Source organism: Perissodus microlepis, chromosome 16 (assembly GCF_051167445.1).
Source record: "Perissodus microlepis isolate ML-2025 ecotype Zambia chromosome 16, ASM5116744v1, whole genome shotgun sequence".
In the NCBI taxonomy this organism is placed as follows: domain Eukaryota; kingdom Metazoa; phylum Chordata; class Actinopteri; order Cichliformes; family Cichlidae; genus Perissodus; species Perissodus microlepis.
Genome location: NC_140476.1, coordinates 23,002,008 through 23,018,728, shown reverse-complemented (window position 1 = coordinate 23,018,728; position 16,721 = coordinate 23,002,008). Strand labels below are relative to the sequence as shown.

General features: G+C 40.1%; 2 protein-coding genes and 1 long non-coding RNA gene across 4 annotated transcripts; all 3 read right to left on the bottom strand.

The window, feature by feature from the left end:
* Window positions 1-630: 630 nt before the first annotated feature.
* Window positions 631-4,837, bottom strand: LOC146370927 (uncharacterized). The gene is made up of 2 exons (XR_014797223.1): window positions 1,989-4,837; window positions 631-1,332 (listed from the first exon to the last, which is right to left on the bottom strand). It is a non-coding gene; the product is annotated as an uncharacterized LOC146370927 (long non-coding RNA).
* Window positions 4,838-5,064: 227 nt separating this feature from the next.
* p2ry8 (P2Y receptor family member 8) lies at window positions 5,065-9,416 on the bottom strand. The gene is made up of 3 exons (XM_084907885.1): window positions 8,824-9,416; window positions 6,900-7,213; window positions 5,065-6,561 (listed from the first exon to the last, which is right to left on the bottom strand). The coding sequence occupies exons 2-3, from the start codon at window positions 7,184-7,186 to the stop codon at window positions 5,862-5,864; spliced, it is 987 nt and encodes a 328-aa protein (XP_084764011.1). The 5' UTR covers window positions 7,187-7,213; window positions 8,824-9,416; the 3' UTR covers window positions 5,065-5,861.
* Window positions 9,417-9,977: 561 nt separating this feature from the next.
* upf3a (UPF3A regulator of nonsense mediated mRNA decay) lies at window positions 9,978-15,305 on the bottom strand. 2 transcript variants are annotated; one of them, XM_084907883.1, is made up of 10 exons: window positions 15,105-15,305; window positions 14,298-14,404; window positions 14,101-14,207; window positions 13,770-13,868; window positions 13,503-13,613; window positions 13,350-13,405; window positions 13,113-13,271; window positions 12,875-13,008; window positions 12,201-12,501; window positions 9,978-11,279 (listed from the first exon to the last, which is right to left on the bottom strand). In XM_084907883.1, the coding sequence occupies exons 1-10, from the start codon at window positions 15,243-15,245 to the stop codon at window positions 11,091-11,093; spliced, it is 1,404 nt and encodes a 467-aa protein (XP_084764009.1). In that variant the 5' UTR covers window positions 15,246-15,305; the 3' UTR covers window positions 9,978-11,090. The 2 variants fall into 2 exon arrangements, with proteins under 2 accessions (XP_084764009.1, XP_084764010.1); XM_084907884.1 differs by having other exon boundaries at window positions 12,213-12,501.
* Window positions 15,306-16,721: the final 1,416 nt, after the last annotated feature.

Genomic DNA, 16,721 nt, shown 5'->3' with positions numbered 1-16,721 from the left:
TTGTCTGTATGGGACGGTCTAGTCTCCCTCTCGCTTCCCAGGTTGCCTAGCAACCATGATACTAACCGCTGGAAACGTGTCATACAACTTTGTTTGACAGAAATGAAGGAGAACATATTTTGTTAATTTGTTTGTTTGTTTCTACAAGAGCTTTGTGTGATTTGATAAGTATCTGAGGCTGAGACCACAGGACAGTAAAACATGATTTTTGGGCTTCATTTCTGTACTGAACAGTCATTTAGGATTAGTTAGTAAATAACAATTAGCTAATGTTGTTCATGAGACTAAAGTCATATCACTTTGGTAATGTAAATATAATATGGCCAATATTATAGTTATTATATTAATCATTATTAGCTATTACAGCAGTGAACATGAACTCTGTGTCAAATACTGAGCCTCAGTACAGATTCAAGTTGCAGTTATTTATATGTCTTATCACCTTAAATCTTCACTCAAAGACAAGTGTCTTTGACAGTGTATATATAGGTGTATCATATATAAGAGACAAATGTTGTTCCTTCAGTATGTTAGCATTACTAAATTTGGCTCATTGCTTACATATATTTATAAAAAGAAAATGTACAAGCTGTGATAACTGTTGCTGATAAAATGAAGAGTAGAGTGATATATTGAATATTCCTTTATTGGGTGAGAAAATCAGACCATGTCATAACTGCTTTAAGTCATACAGAATAGATATCAGAGCCTTAAACAGGCTGACTTCTGCTAAATGGGTCAAACTGGGCAGAAAGTATACAAACACATAACATCCTTATAAAATATGATGTAACACTATAGATCAACTTACCTCAGAATATATAAAGCATATAAACAATTACAGCAATATGATGCAACAAACACAGCAGTGCTACTAATGCAAAATACTCAAAGCTTCATAGAACTGAAACAAACATTTATTTTTAGGTCCATTCTGCTGCTGATACATACTTTAGGTTTCTGAATATTAAACTTGTTACTGCCTTTCATAGTGTGTAACTTGAAGGCCCTGAGTACTTTCTCCCACACTGAAAACACTGGGATGATAAAATTATTTGAACATTACCTAATAAGACTGATTCAGGACAGACAATTAGTGATTCTAAACTTTTCTAGCAGTCCTTCAAAAACAGGGAACAGTCTGTCTATTCTCTCCATCTGTCAGCTGCTGCTGGCTCTTCCTCCTCCTCTTCCTCACACACTGCTGAGTTTGTCCTGGTGGATCATCAGGGATGCAAAGCCTCACAGATGATGTGCAGCAGTGGGTCCCTCAGTCTGTCCTCACTCTGGACACTTGCAGTTGTCACACATGGAAATCAAATGTGTGATAAGCTGCAGGATTCAAACACAAGTGTAACTTATAAATGAATGTTCATACTTTTATTACACAATCAGAGAGAAAGAAACAGAGAGAGAGAGTGAAGGACAGACAGACAGGTGACAGTCTCAGGTGTACACACTGCTACAAAACAGCACAAAAGAAGGAGGATTTAGTTTGTGTTATTACGAAACAAAAAGAGTTCCCAGATGGTACAGTGGACACATGTGTGACTCCTGTGATTAAAGCATCTTTCTTTCAGCTTAACGAGTGAACCGTCAGCTCGTTCAAACACACGTTAAAGTCCGTTTGACTCCACACCACCGAACAGAGGCAGCAATATAACATAGCTAACATTAACAGTGCAGTGAACCCTGCTTGTGCCGTGATATTCAGGACTGCAAACCGAGCAGCATCACTGACTTTCAGCTTGTTGTGTTTGTGGATATATGACTGACTTTATTTATCCATAAAATCATCACATTCTCTGTAAGATTAAAGTCAACTATTGAAAGGCGTATATTTTGAAGTAAAGGCTTTAAAACCAAGTTAGTACAAACATCGCTAATGTCGCATAACTTTCCCGACATGTGGCCAACAGTAATGTTTTAATGTTCTTCATTATAAAAACATTTGCGCATAAATAAGTGACATAATATTCAGTACTTACTTCTGAAAGTTTACTCTTCGGCGGCTCCGCTTCCGCCGTTTTTTTCGGCAAAATTATCCACACCACCGCCGCGCTATGAAATCTGGGATATGTTGGGCCCATCCTTAAAATTCAGGGAAATTAAGGACGCATTTGAGGGCCGCATTTCGAGCAGCCTTTGAATTGGGACAGCCTTCGTTGTGTCGCTGTGACGTAATCGGCCTTAAAATGCGGCCTTTAAGGCTGCAGACCCTGAATTGGGATACAGCCCAAATCCGGTCATTGGTACTTCCTGGCTTGTGTAGTTACTAGGTAACAAAAGCTCAACACTGCCCCTAGCGTCCTGGAGCACTTCCGTTGTGTTTTGGAGTTTGCAAGTGTTTTGGATTTTGCAAGTGTTTTGGAGTTTGCAAGTGTTTTGGATTTTGCAAGTGTTTTGGAATTTGCATGTGTTTTGGAGTTTGCAAGTGTTTTGGAGTTTGTAGGTGCTTTGTCTCTAGGGGCCACCGTAGTAAACTACTGCTACTACTACTCAGGGCTGGACTGGGACAAAAAAAATCAGCCCAGGCATTTTGACTAGTGACCGGCCCACCATGGTATTGTAGGAAAAGCCATAAAGCCTTTATAATAAACTTAAACCTACACCATCTTCCCAATTCTGGTATTCTAAACAGTACTTAGAAAAAATATAAAACAACCTAATTTATAATTACATATACCTAACTAATAGGGTACCAACTCCCAGCAAAAAAAGAAAAGAAAAAAATAGGGAACCACTCCCCCACCGTCTGCCTCAAGATGCTTAATTGACAAAACCGATTTTAATTGAATGCACAGAAATCTATTATTTTTCTCCAGTAATTAAATTGATTCAACATCTTTCTTCAACAGAATTGCAGACTGCACAGATGGTACCTTTCCAAAGGAAAGAATACTATAGGGCTTTGGAGTTGACGTAACGCCGCAATGCATTGTGGGAGCGCGGCACCATTTGAGAAGGCCACGAATCAAAACAAACACACTGTGTTGGATGGACAACTGCCAGAACCATGCTTAAAATCAGCTCAAAAGTCAAAGGACTGTATCGAGACCGATTGCGCCCGGACGCCAAGAGACGGTACTTGGAAAAAATAGCGTGCACTGGTAATGTGGACCCGTATGAAATACGGCAGTGGAGTAGAAACCCTGAAGACCTACCGCCATTGTCCTACCCTGATACCTTCTCGTACCTTGTCTGTGGAGTCAGCGCATACACCACAAATCATTTTCGGAATTATAAATCCCTGGAGGCGCACATCTAATTCACAAACGGTTGGGTACACGATTTGGCCGCTTTTAAGCCTCCACGTTGTGAGTACGTTGACCATATGACCAAGATACAGCCAGAGGTTGCACATAACATTGACTTCTCCTCAGCAGCTGCCCCAAAAATTGCTCTAGATGAAAACATAAACACACCGTCCGCAAAAAAAGGCAAATTCCACTCGCTACTCTGGAGAAGTTGTCACCGATAAGCTACTCCATAAACAGAACACAGTTCTGCTGCATCACACATTAGGGTGTTTGTTCTAATTTTCTATGACCTCAGCGCATTGAAAATAAAACTAAAAGCTTATAAAGAGCAATATGAATTTCTTTAGAACTTACCGGAATGAAAATGTCGGGAGCACACCAACAAAAAATGATGACAGAGAACTCGATATCAGCTCGTCTCACTGCTATCCAAGCCTGATGTCCACGTTTGGTAACATCAGATACATGAGATCCCTCATGTTGCTTCCAGGAGGGGAAACGATAAAAAGAGAGCCCATTTTCCAGCTTATTCCCTTCCCGATCCTGCGATCTAACATTGCAACCGACAACACAGCAAGTACGAGCCATAGCTGATGTTTCCGTGTGCTTTCGCTCCTGTAGCCCTTTGTTTGGCCTACTAAGATGGCGGCTCGACCAAAAATCGGTCATGCCCCCTCCCATGACATCACGCTCCAAAGCCCTATAACTTACTAGGGTATATACTAACCTTAATACTTACTGAATCCAATAATGGATTTTTATACATTTTAAATCAGATGAAAACTTTGGTTGTAAGATTCAGATAAATATTTAATAAAAGCCAGACATTTTAAATAAGAATAAGAAAGAAAAGTATTTCTTTGTGCCCCCCTCTCCCTGTTAATGCCCTACCTGCCCCCCTGGCAAAACTTTGCTAGACCCGCCCCTGCACAGTTACCAGCTGTCAGCTACAAAGGATCCTGGTGTTATTTGTCTCTCAGAAACAGTTCATAACTTCCCTTCAACCTAAAAGGTAAACCTGTTTCTCCATCACCTGTTCAGCTCTGATGATTCAGTAAGGACATCTCCTGGTTTCATCTTCATGTTTCCCTCTCACCACATATCCAAACCGATATCATCACCAGCAGCTTTTACAGCTGTGGCTCCAGCAAACACCAGCTAATACTAGAAAGTAATATTAAATAAATGCTAACAACAGCTGATCAAGCTTCAACCTGCTGCTATTGTTTAGCGCGACATCCGCTGGTTTCCTCTTTCTGGCACAGAGAGAAAAGCCGATCAGCTGATCACTGATCAGTTTCATGATTGAATTAGTAACTTTCTAGCTGAAGTAGTACGGGACAAATCGCGTTCCTTTTCACCTCAACTTTAAAGTTCAACCTCCGAGGCTGTAATTGGTCCAGCCCAGAGTCGATCATGACCAACTGACCAATCCACCACCATTCATTTATACCGTTAAAAAAAAGAAAAGAAATAAAACCCCATCGGCCCATTAAAATGAAAAATCACGAGAGGTCAGTCCAGCCTTGCTACTACTAATAATAAAATAAGTAATAGTAATAATAATAACAATTTTATTTATATAATGGAAGAAACTGAGAGACACACACACACGTGTGTATATATATATATGTATATACATATATATATATATATGTATGTATATATATGTATATATATATATATATATATATATATATATATATATATATATATATATATATATATATATATATACATATATATATATATATATATATATATATATATATATATATATACACACATATATATATACATACACACACAGTACAAAAAAAAGGTATTTAAAAAAAATAATGAGATACATTGTTACAAAGTCAAAAACTGTGCGGCTCATACAACATATTTGATTTATGCTACATAATTGCACATGCTACATAAATTCTAAAAACAACTGTTATATGGATGTTTGTTAAAATATAGATATATACATATAAGCTACATCATTAAAACTACCTGCATAAGATTGTGTAGGTCCCTATCAGTCAGCCAAACCATTTCTGGTGCAGTGGCGCAAGGACAAGGGACCCCTGGGGTGTCCTGTGGGTTGTGGCACAAGGCTTTTGCCAGAAACTCTTTGTGCCCGAGTGATTGTGGGGGTCTGTCTTTTGTGGATTGGGATTATTCCAGCTCATGATCAGATTTCTGTCTGGCGTGGAAAATCCACTTAACAAATCCTGCATTTGTTAAAGTCAGATCAGAAATAATGAGGGGAAACAGGGTTTTCCACCTATGACAAATGTGCTTTGTAATGAGGTGATGGATTCTTTAAAATAAATAGAAAGCTAATGCAGGGATGATAACTAGTTACCCAAGACACACAGCTGCTCTTCATGTTCATTTATTCTGTCATACACACACACAAACAAAAAAACAAACAAAAAAACCCAACTGGCACAAATGATTTTGAGATTTGACTCAAGACAAAGAGCTTCTCTGACTCAGAGTAACCCGCTCTGACTTCCTTTCTGAAGTCTTTCTTCCCCTTTGACCCATTCTCGCTCTATGCTGTGGTGATTGTGGTTTCAAAAACACCTTTCTCTGTGCTCATTCTTGACCTCACTGCGCAGAGTACAAAGTGTCTTTATTTTCCATCTTCATTGAATCTCCACTGCTCAAACTCTGCAGTTTTATTATCTCTCTCAGCTTTTGTCTGAAGTCCTTACAGGCAAAGTAGTAAATGAATGGGTCGAGGCAGCTATTTAGACAGCTGAAGCACAGAGACAGCTTGTAGGCTGTGTAGATAGACTTCTTATAGTAGAGTCTCAGCACGCTATGTATCAGCAGGAGGATGTTGTTTGGACCAAAGCAGAATGTGAAGACTAAGAGAACAATGACTGCCAGACGGATTGCTCTCTTTTTCTGGGATGTCTTTGAATCACTGGCCAGCTTGCGTATGACACTGATGTAGCAGAATGATGTCACACAGAACGGAAAGAGAAAGAGAACGAAGACCATGCTGAAGAGGAAGGCTGCCCAGGCCGCCATGGATGGAAGCATTTCTGTCTTCAGTATATCAAAACAGGTTGTAATGTTAAGCTGAGGAACGTGATAGGTCAGGTCTGTCGTCATCAGTGGATACAGAGTGCTCAGGACCAAACCCCACATGACGAAGCAGCTGATAAAAGCGATCAGTCTCTTCTTCCTGATCCGCCTGAACAGCATGGGCCTGACAATGCCCAGATAGCGGTCGATACCGATGGCCATCATTGTAAGGATGGAGCAGTACATATTGGAGTAGAAAACGAGGGTCACAAAACTGTAAATGGGAAGAAAGAAAAAACGTTTTCTGTTTAATTGCTGGCTGAAGTAAAAAATAATCAGTAACAGGTTCAGGAAAATGAAGTGAATCTTGACTACACTTTCATATACTTTCTTTTTACAGATGTGACTACTTTCACTGACATAGCATCAAGACTGTCACGCTCTGTCTCACTTGAAATATCTGTATAAAATCAGTGTAATAGAAGAAAAGCTGTGGCACATATATATACCTTGATATATCTATATAACTTTGTTGTCTTCAACACAAGTTTTTTCTGCAGATTAATCAATAATCCCCCTGTCCCATTAATGTCCGAGCTTAATAAAAAGTACCTGCACATGTTTGGTCCCAGATTCCATTGATATCCTTGGAGCTGGTAGGAGATCTGAAAGGGCAGAGCAGCACCGAGAGCCATGTCGGTAAGGGTAAGATTTATCATGAAGATGATGGAGGGAGACTTGGGAGAGGTACGGAAGAGGAGAAGCCACATGGACAAGCCATTTCCCACCAAGTTAATGCCGGTGATGAATATGTACAAAATAGAGATAGAGATGGCGGCGCCAGAATTCTGCAGAAAGTTTATCGTGGCGTTGTCTAGTTTGCTGGAATTCACCTTCATGTTTGAAAGCGAGCGGTCTCTCGTCACCTGTGTGCAAGGGTTCAGAAAAGCCTTGTGAGGTTCACAGAAGACAAGTCAATTTTTTCACAATATACTGGTGGAAGTAAAGAAATGTTATTTACACTCTAAAAATATATATGTTGGATTTACCTAAACAAGCATGCACACCAATCGCTTAATAAAAAAAAAAATAAAAAATCAAGCAGCTGAAAGTAGCCTCTAATATTACAATGGCAAGTCAGAAATCTTTTTTTAATTTTGAGTGTGAAATATTTACATTTGAGTAAGTCATGTAAATTTAATGTTCCCGGCCAAAGTAACCAAGCTTAATTAATGACTCCATTTCACCATTCCTTTGTGCTGTACCCTGTTTGGTTGCATGATAACAGCTTTTTGTTAACATCTGAACAGCAGCCATGGATGAGCACACCGAATGGATAAACACCGACACTGCTCTCGCCCACACAAGCTTCAGAAACCACATCACTTGTTCCCAACAATGAAAGTGTAAACACAATCTTAACTCAAATGAAAATCACAGCACAACTAAAAAAAGAAAAAAGAAATAAATCAGTGCAGAACTGTCCTGGTGACCAACGTGTCAAAATCAACTAAACTTAGCACTAGTATACAGTTGCATACACAATTTAAAGTACAGTTGGAGGGATTGTTTGCACTGACAGCTTGCAGCACATCTTGATGTCCTGCATTTCTCATACATCAAAATAAATGACTGAGGGAAGAAAAAAAAAACCCTCTCATCCTGTCTGAAGTGCTGTTACAAACAGTATTTTGCTGCAGAAACACGAATGATTGATCTCAAGGTGTGAAACAAATACCTTTGCCCTTATTACAGGAATCTATTTCTGTGTTGATGTTCGCATGCGAGCAGCACATGTGTCGGGTGGAGTTTTCACACAGGAAAAAGGTATGCATGATTTGTGGTGCAGAGTGCCAACTGTTGCTATGGCTTATTTTTTTCAATCTTGTGAAATGCTCTGAGGAGCTGATTTGTAACTTGTAGCAAACAATATCCTTAAAAGGCTTAAAACCGTAAACTGAAACTGCGAGACGATGAACGCTACAGCAAAAGCAGTGAATACAAGCACTTTTTCCTCACGCGCCATGGCCCGCATGGCAATCATGGTGAACAGAGTTACCACATTACAAAGAAAGGTGAAATCTACAGACCACCAACTTTGAGTCATTGAAAGTTTCTTTCAGTTTTAAGCGATGGGAATTACGTTATTACTTCATCGCTGTTACTGTTAGTGACGACAACACCATTTTGGTAACTTACCCTTTTTCATTTCCTGAAAACTATTTCTCATACCACTATAAAGGCACATTTTTACTAATGTGTTCTTCAGAATTATATTTTAACATCACTCACATTGCCTCTCATGAAATTTGTTCAAACTGTTGTCGCGTCAACGCTATCGTAATCGTTTCCTTTTTTAACTTTTAACTGAAGCACATGTATTTAAAAAAAAAACCATCATGTTGAATCTACTATTAGTGAAAAGGTAAAAATGAATACAAACCATCTAAAATAATAACAATAACAACTGGGCTCGTCTTTATTCAGTAACACACTGGGAAATAATGCGTATTGTATACAAGAGCTGAGAACTCACCTTTGCGAACACACGCTGAAGCCGCAAGTTGGCATCTGAGTGTCAGTTATAGATGGGTTACAGATATTGTGACTAAGGAAGGCTGCTAAGGAAATGGGGGTTTGAACTTACGGTGCCAGAATCGCAGGAAATGGATCATGTGACAATCTTTATCCTACCAACTGCACTAACGGCCACCCATTAGATTCAGTCTTGGAAATGACTTGCAACAAGGCAGACATGTGTGACTCACCTCAAGCTTATGAGCACACGTTTACTTGCCACGTTCCCCCACATGCTCGTCTTATTCCTTCCCATGTTCGCCATAATGACTTCAGCTATGGCGCTCCTGTGAAATCAGTTATTTAGTAAAACATTGTGTGACCGAACTCTACTGAGAGCTTCTAAGAAATGAGACTGGAAATGTAAAAACCCACAATGTTTGTGTACAGATTTATAGTAAACTTCTGAAAGTCTTTGGGAGTTCCCAGAGTGTCATAGTGTCTCTTTTGCTTTTGCTCATTAAGTAAGATTATAAAGAAGAGAGAAGGCATAAACTAAAACCTGTGACATGTATGCCAGTGTGTGGCGAGGAGGAGTGGGGTGGGGGTGGGGGTGGGGGTGGGGGGGTAAATTTGAACAAAAACTGAGCAAAAATAACAAAGTTTAAGGACTAAAGACTATAAAGAGGGATCGTGAGAGAGTTTTTAGGTCTGAGTAAATACCAACTGCCACCTTCAACACCTATATGAAAGTGTGAACATATACCCAAGAATGTGATATTACAGTTGTTAAGAGTCTTGTGAGTGAGAATGCATGTTTTCCGCACGATCATGAGAATTACAGTGTGTACATGTGTGCTCTTATTCTGCTGGTTTCCTGTTGATTATGATACTTCTGCTTTATCTGGGGGAAAGATGACAAACTGTGTCTGTGAGGGTATTCTGAAGAAAGAGCAAAAACAAAATGCATGAGCAACTTTTCTTCAATGTCACTTGCGACCCAGCCTTCAACAGTCTCACTTCACCAACTTTACTCTTCCTGCAACGACTGAATACCAACTGTATTCATATGCAAACAGTAATGACTCATAACTAGCAACTGTTAATGTATATTATGCACAGGTAAATCTGGCTTCACCCAAACTGTTAGACAACCACACTAACAGAAAAAAATTAACGGTTTAGTCTTTTTATTTTCTCACACTTATGGAAAATTAAAGCAACAATAAAATGATCCAAGAGGTATTACATGTTTAAACACTGTCAGTTTCCATGTTGGGACACGTGCAAAAATAAAACAAAAATATAAGGCTTTTTAAATGAATATTTGTAGCTTCCCCATTACATTTAGTTGATGGCTTTATTAGAAAACCATGCAAAGAGCATAAAAAATTAATAGTGGTCACCCATTGGTGCCATACTTTGCAATTTTACATAATTTATTTCTAGGAAATACTTTATAGAAATGTAGAGAATGTGTTCTTCCTGGCTCCTGGGTGATCAAGTACAAAGCTTGGCTCACACGCAAAAACAGGATCTCTGTTGTAGAGACAGAGACGCCTGAAAAATAGGATGGACCAAATTTAAGACACGCAAGTAAAATGGAACATTTCCCCTCATTCGCTCGCTTTTACACACTACAACACACACAAAATTTCCTGCCTGGCATTGTCTACATCCATTTTCTGTACGTTCTAGTTGCAATATTCTTAGTTTACATAAAATCTATATGAGCATTATAAAATATACATGATCTGAGAACTATAGAGGATGCAGAGGATGAGGCAATGGTCTCACAAGTAAACTACTGATGGATGCTGCCAATTAGCTGCCTCCCACAGGGATCACACTTCAATATTATCACTACACAGAATGACACATAACTGGCTCAAGTGCTGATGAAGTTGAAAGTAGCTAGCAGAGCAGTTTCAGTAGCAGCTATAGTGCCGATCTCTGAACGAGAACACAGGAAGAGCAGGGCATAAAACAAAAAAAGATTTGTTTCACTGTTGTGCTATCATTCTGGTATTCTTTCATCCAAGTCTTCATGCTCGAGCAGGCAAAAAAACCCCAAAACAGAATCCTGACCAACACCCAAATCTCTGAATTTCATCACACCTAACACACAGAAAAATTACTACTAGGCTGCTTTTGAAGTGCTTTTTCTTTCTCAGTGGGGTATATTCATCTTGAAAGCTCAGTGATAACCAGTCGAATCTGTCACCACCAACTTAGGTGAAGGATGAATAATTAACTCGTTTTTACCGCTTAAAGCGTCCACACTGCTCACTGCTCATCTTTACTTTTCTCAAAACCTTTCTCCAGCCCCGTTGCCATGGTTGCAACCTCATAACAGTGCTCCGTCCTGGATTCAGGCGAGTGGCCCACAGGGATGCAGTCGTAGCCTTTGCCTGCCGAGCTCATGCGCTTCCGGTTGCGTGCGCCTGGCTGATAGAGCTGCATGGCTGGACGGTCCTGCAGGGAGAAAAGAGCGCAGGGACATGGGAGAGACAGGTAGCATACAGTATGAATACACAATGGTATAGAATATATCTGCGCTTGTTCCTTTCCTTTGTCTTATAATGTTCATAGGTTACATCCATTTGAACATTTTTTTACCATCACCAACACCTTGTTCTTTTTTTAAAAGCTGAACGTGAAGAAGTGTAGTTTTGACTGAGAAGCCGAAGTACACGCTATATAGTAGCAACTTGATTACACTGAGCCTACCTACTATGTGTGGTTACTTGCAATTTGTGATTACAATAGTGCACACTATGGGTGATTGCAGTAACTATCTCCAAGGTTAAATACCATTCATTCAATTTCTAAAAGGGATCTGCTTATTCATACACAACAAAGCAAGTTCACAGTTCTTTTGGGTGAAACTGCAGCATATAAAGCTCTACTGAAGTATTTTGTGATTCCAGTGGGAGTTGCACAGAATCTGGTAAATTGCTGGGTTTTAAAAATTGTTATTTTGGGGGTTGAAAACCGTGTGGCTGAAAAAGAACAAAAGCAAACAAAAATAAGTAGTGAATTTACAGCTGATGGCATCATCTCTGCTTGAAGCCTGAGGCTACACTAACTGACACCTAGCGCTAAACACAAATGAAGCCGTGAAACTGACGGCCTTCAAACAACAGTGTGGGTTTCACAGGTCTGAGAGTCTGGCAGGAGCAAAAAAAAAGTTGAAAAACCCACTGATGATATCTTTGTTTGTGATGCATCTAATAGTGTTTTCACAGGCTTGCTTGGAAGAAACATGAGCTGACCTACTATCAGATGGAGACAGTCACACATAAATCAATATCTGAAACAAGTCTACACCGTGACAGATGAACAAATTAGTGATGAAACAATCAGCGATCGCCTTCTCCCCATTCTCATGCTCACCTTCTCGCTCACCTTGTTTCGGAGGCGTTCCTTCCTGTTACCCAGGTCCTCTCTCTCCTCCTTTCCTATCTTGTCTCCACTGTCAGGACAGTAGGAATAGCCATGATGGTGTCCTTCTTTCTTTGCTCGGTCCTGGCAGTAGCCCTTCCCCCATTTGGTCTCATCCTTCCGCCGCATGAACTTGTCAAACTCATAGTGATGCCTCTGTCGTTTCCTCTCTTCATCTTTCCCACGGTGATCCTTATCTCTCTGCCTGCGCCCATGCTGTTCTCGTTGCTCCTTGTCACTCTCAGGCTGACCTCTAGTGGTCAGAATATAGATTGCAGAAACACCAGGTTAGACACCAGAATGCGAGTTGCAAAGGATTTGCATTATAAGACATCATGGAAGCTTTTTAAAAGTATTTTTTTGTTTTTCTGCAATACAATTTGTAATTATTAACTGTATATTAATGCTACAAAGATCAATGATTGTCCTTTAGAATACATAAAATATTGTGGATAATATGTTATGTTAAATGCAATCAAAATATTTACAGTATTGATTTATGTTTTGGTACATATATATGTCTGAAAACTGTCCATAGGGGTGCCGTATTTTAACTAGTAGTGATCTAATTCTGTCAGCCAAAATCAAAACCAGTCAACATGACTGAATGATTTCACAGTCCTTACTTGTCTTTGGGGTCCTTTGACTTTATTTGTCCTCCAGTTTTCTCCCATTTGCCTCTGTCTGTCTCTCCAGTGTCACTCTTGTCCTTCATTCGGTCTGAATCCACATCATCATCCCGGTCACTTTTCTTAAGGAGCTGAAGGAGCACAAATAATACAGAAAAAAACTCCATGTCTACACACCACTGCATGATCTAAACAGCAAGGGTTATTTAATGAGATTTTTATGCTGACTGGCTACCTTAATTTTAATGTCTTTGTCTGACAATTTCTTCTGCTTCTCTGCCTCTTTTCGCTTGCGTCTCTCCTCCTCCCGCCGCTTTCTCTTTTCCTCCTCCCTTTGCCGCTTCTTTTCAAGCTCTCTTCTTCTTCTCTCCTCTCTCTTCTCCTCTCTTATTCTCTGTCGAGGAAGATGGGACAGCTTGAAATAGATGTTTCACATTTCAAAAACACTTTGCAGATAGCTTCGCCTTCCTACCTGTTTCTCAATTTTCTTATTTTTGATGTACTCCAGCAGCGGTGTCGTCCGTTTGGCTAAAATCAAGAAACAAAAGAATCAGTTAATCAATATATAAAAATCTGTGGTATGCTATGAGTAGGCAGATGGACACATGAAGATATTTTACTGTACCTATGAGCTCTCTGGTCTTGGCCTCTATCTCTCCTAGCAGTGTCTCAGGGTTGGCCATAGACTTCTCCTCGTCACAGGAGTAATTCTCCAAGAACCGCTTATATTCTGGATCTGACCCAGAATGGAACAGATACTAAATTAACAAGTTCTGACCTAAATGTGTCCTATTTAAACACTTTTGATTCTCTGAACATCCTAAACACATGTAAGAATGACAAACTGTATTTAGGACAGCTTTAGAGCAGGACAGACTCTAATGTATTTTACCTTCTTCAATGCTCCCAGCTTTGGCATCTTTTTTCTTTAGCTTCTTCTTCGAAATCTTTTGAAAGGGAGCAAACTCTACAACTGCAGGATACTCTTGGCCTGAATAAATATTGAAACAGTAAGCAGCCCATCACTGACAGACTAGCTATCAGATAGTAACAATGGCAACAAAAGTTTTAAAGCGACCTCTTTGCCCATAAAGATTATCCTGTAACCGTAAAGCAAACATGCTTTTATTTGCATTTAATATAGCAGGATAATGTGGCCCTGTGTGCCAACAGTGATGCAGTGGCAATAAAGTTAAAATGTGTTAAAAGCAGGCTAGAAGTACCTTTGTTGTCTATGAAGACATAGCCATCAAATCGGTCCCTAAACAGCAGGATATCCTCAGGGTTTTTAAAATTGATATACGCTCTGGAGAACAGGTGGGGGTACAGACTGTGAAGAGAAAATGGCATCCCAAAATTTCATAAATACATTTGTAAGAAAACAGAACTTTTAATCACCTAGTTCAGAAAATATTCATACCTTTGATCTGCTGGGAAAAACTCAAAGTAGTCATAAGGTGGAAGTGGACTCAATTGCTCTTCTAGCTGCTCCTTTGACAGGTTGGGTGGGAGCCGTCGAATCACCACCTATAAGCATGTTTGTATGTTTGTTATTTTTATTTAACATTTGTTTTACACAGAAATACAGTAATATAAATAAATCCATCAACTTTACAGAGGCACAACATATACATACCCCAAAAACCTCCTCCATATAAACTCATGTTGTTCAAAACTTGACACCAAAGAGCTACTTGAGGCAAATGCGCAGTCATTGAAACTATGAAATTATTAACTCAACAAATAATTTAAACAGGCTCAAACACGATATGGCGATGTAATAAAACATTAGCAGTGATGGGAGTCAACACACTAAACAATTACTGAGTGTCTGCTGCAGCAATTCTTACATTCAAAGATCACGGGAATGATAATAAGGCCTAAAAGTGGGGTTACTGGGCATGCATGCTGAAAACAAGAAGTGTATCGGAGACAGTTTTGAGAATCGCCAGCAGTCGTATTCTGCATTCCGTTGAACGTTACATGGGAATGTCATCATAAAATACCAACGTGAAGAGTCGTTACATGAAATGAAATCAGACTTAAACGTGACATGTAAGCTGAGAGGAGGCTGTAAGTGGGTGAATCCACGGGATCGTCGTGAATCCACTGCCTCAAACTCTCGTCGCTGTCCGCGGTGCTGAAACGATCCCTCCGCGTCTCCTCCATGACGGCCCCCCCAAGCAGCGTAAACAATGCGACACGGCTCAAAAGCTCGGCTACCCACCTTTGTAAACACCTCTTTCTTCTCTTCTTTCTGCTTCGGGTTTCCGGAAGTGTTTTCCTGCTCTCTTGGGATGTCCCTAAACTGTATCTCGACGACGCTTTTCTCCTTGCCCACGGTCATCTGGTCCTTTTCAGACCGCATCTCTCTCCATCTCCCTTCTCTTCGCCCGCGTTAAGTCACCGAGTGCTCGCGAGAATACAGTGATGTCGCGAGCGGACAGAGGCTCGAAAAGACAGCTTTGATATCCCGAAGGCCGAAAGAATCAACAAACATTGTTATCGCTTTTATAGCCTTTTTGTAGTCTCTCTCTCTGTTTTTAAGCGGTTTTATGGTATGAAGTTTACGTAGTTTCCCTGTATGGAGCTGTTGTTCTAGCTTGGTCAACAACTGAAAGAAAAGAAAAGAAAATTTAAAAACCAAAATAAAAAAAGCAAAACAACTAAAATAGAAATAAACAATTTTATAAATAAACAAGGGAAACTATCCACTTGGCTGAAAAACGCATTTATTTAGTTTAAGCATCCATAACGGTCTTTAATCAGTACCGAAAAGTACGTAAGAAACAGTTCTTGCAATAATTACACACTCCCACTCATGCAGTGTGTATGTAACTCGATAAGACAGGCTCTTTCGGTGTCACTGTGAGGATCCTGAGGTGGGCTTCATGCCGCACTGACTCGCAGACGATGAGCTGCCCGCAAAACTCCACGATTCATGGCAGGAAGACTGGCTCGCTGACCGCCCGTGGATGTCTCGACAGGGAACTGCAAAAAGGTCAACAAAGCCATCTCTTCACATCGGACTCGGCATGGATGTGCACACGGCAAACTGGCGAATTTGTCCACAGTGAAATAAACCTCACACTTTTTCAGACCTATTCAATAAACAAGTACTTTTATTCTTTCCAAGTACAAATAAGTTGTTTTCTTTAAGTCAGCACTAAACTTAGGTTGCCAGCACACTCACTACTTAGGAAGGTTTCCTTGCTGCTTCTGGTCTCTGCACACAGCCGAGGTCCCTCTGGTGTCGACTCTGAGCTCTTCATGCTGGGGACAAAAGTGGAGCAGGTGTCCAAGTCCCGGCAGACCTTATCGTGGTTGTAAATGCCGGTTGACTTAGTTGGAGTGCAGCCCATCTCTCCATTGAACACAAGGACCCCGCGGTAAATAGCACAACCCTATCTGTCCTGTGGCTCTCAGACAAGTGATGGAGACAAGTTCGGTGTTTTCACTCGAGCTCAGAGATCCCACCCTTAACTGGAATAAGACACGTGAGAGGCTGCTCAATGCTGCAGGTTAGTTCACCCCACTGATCTGCAGCAGATTCCTGCCTTTCCAATCAGCTTTTTAAGTTTTAAACACTTCTCACCCACAATGGTTTTAGTTTTTTATTCCACAGAGCTAAATATATATATGGAGAAAACAAAAGCTGTTGCTTTTTAGAGAAGTTACTAGAAAAACAAGCCAAATGTTTCCTACTTCTAATTTTGTGATACCAGGTTTAATTTTGTCCCTACTGTTTGCAAACACCACCATTCTCAGCTGTGAATGACGAGGTGTCAAAAACCACACAATAAAATGTGTTTTGTTCCTTCAAATCTCTCTGTTTAGTGGTTCA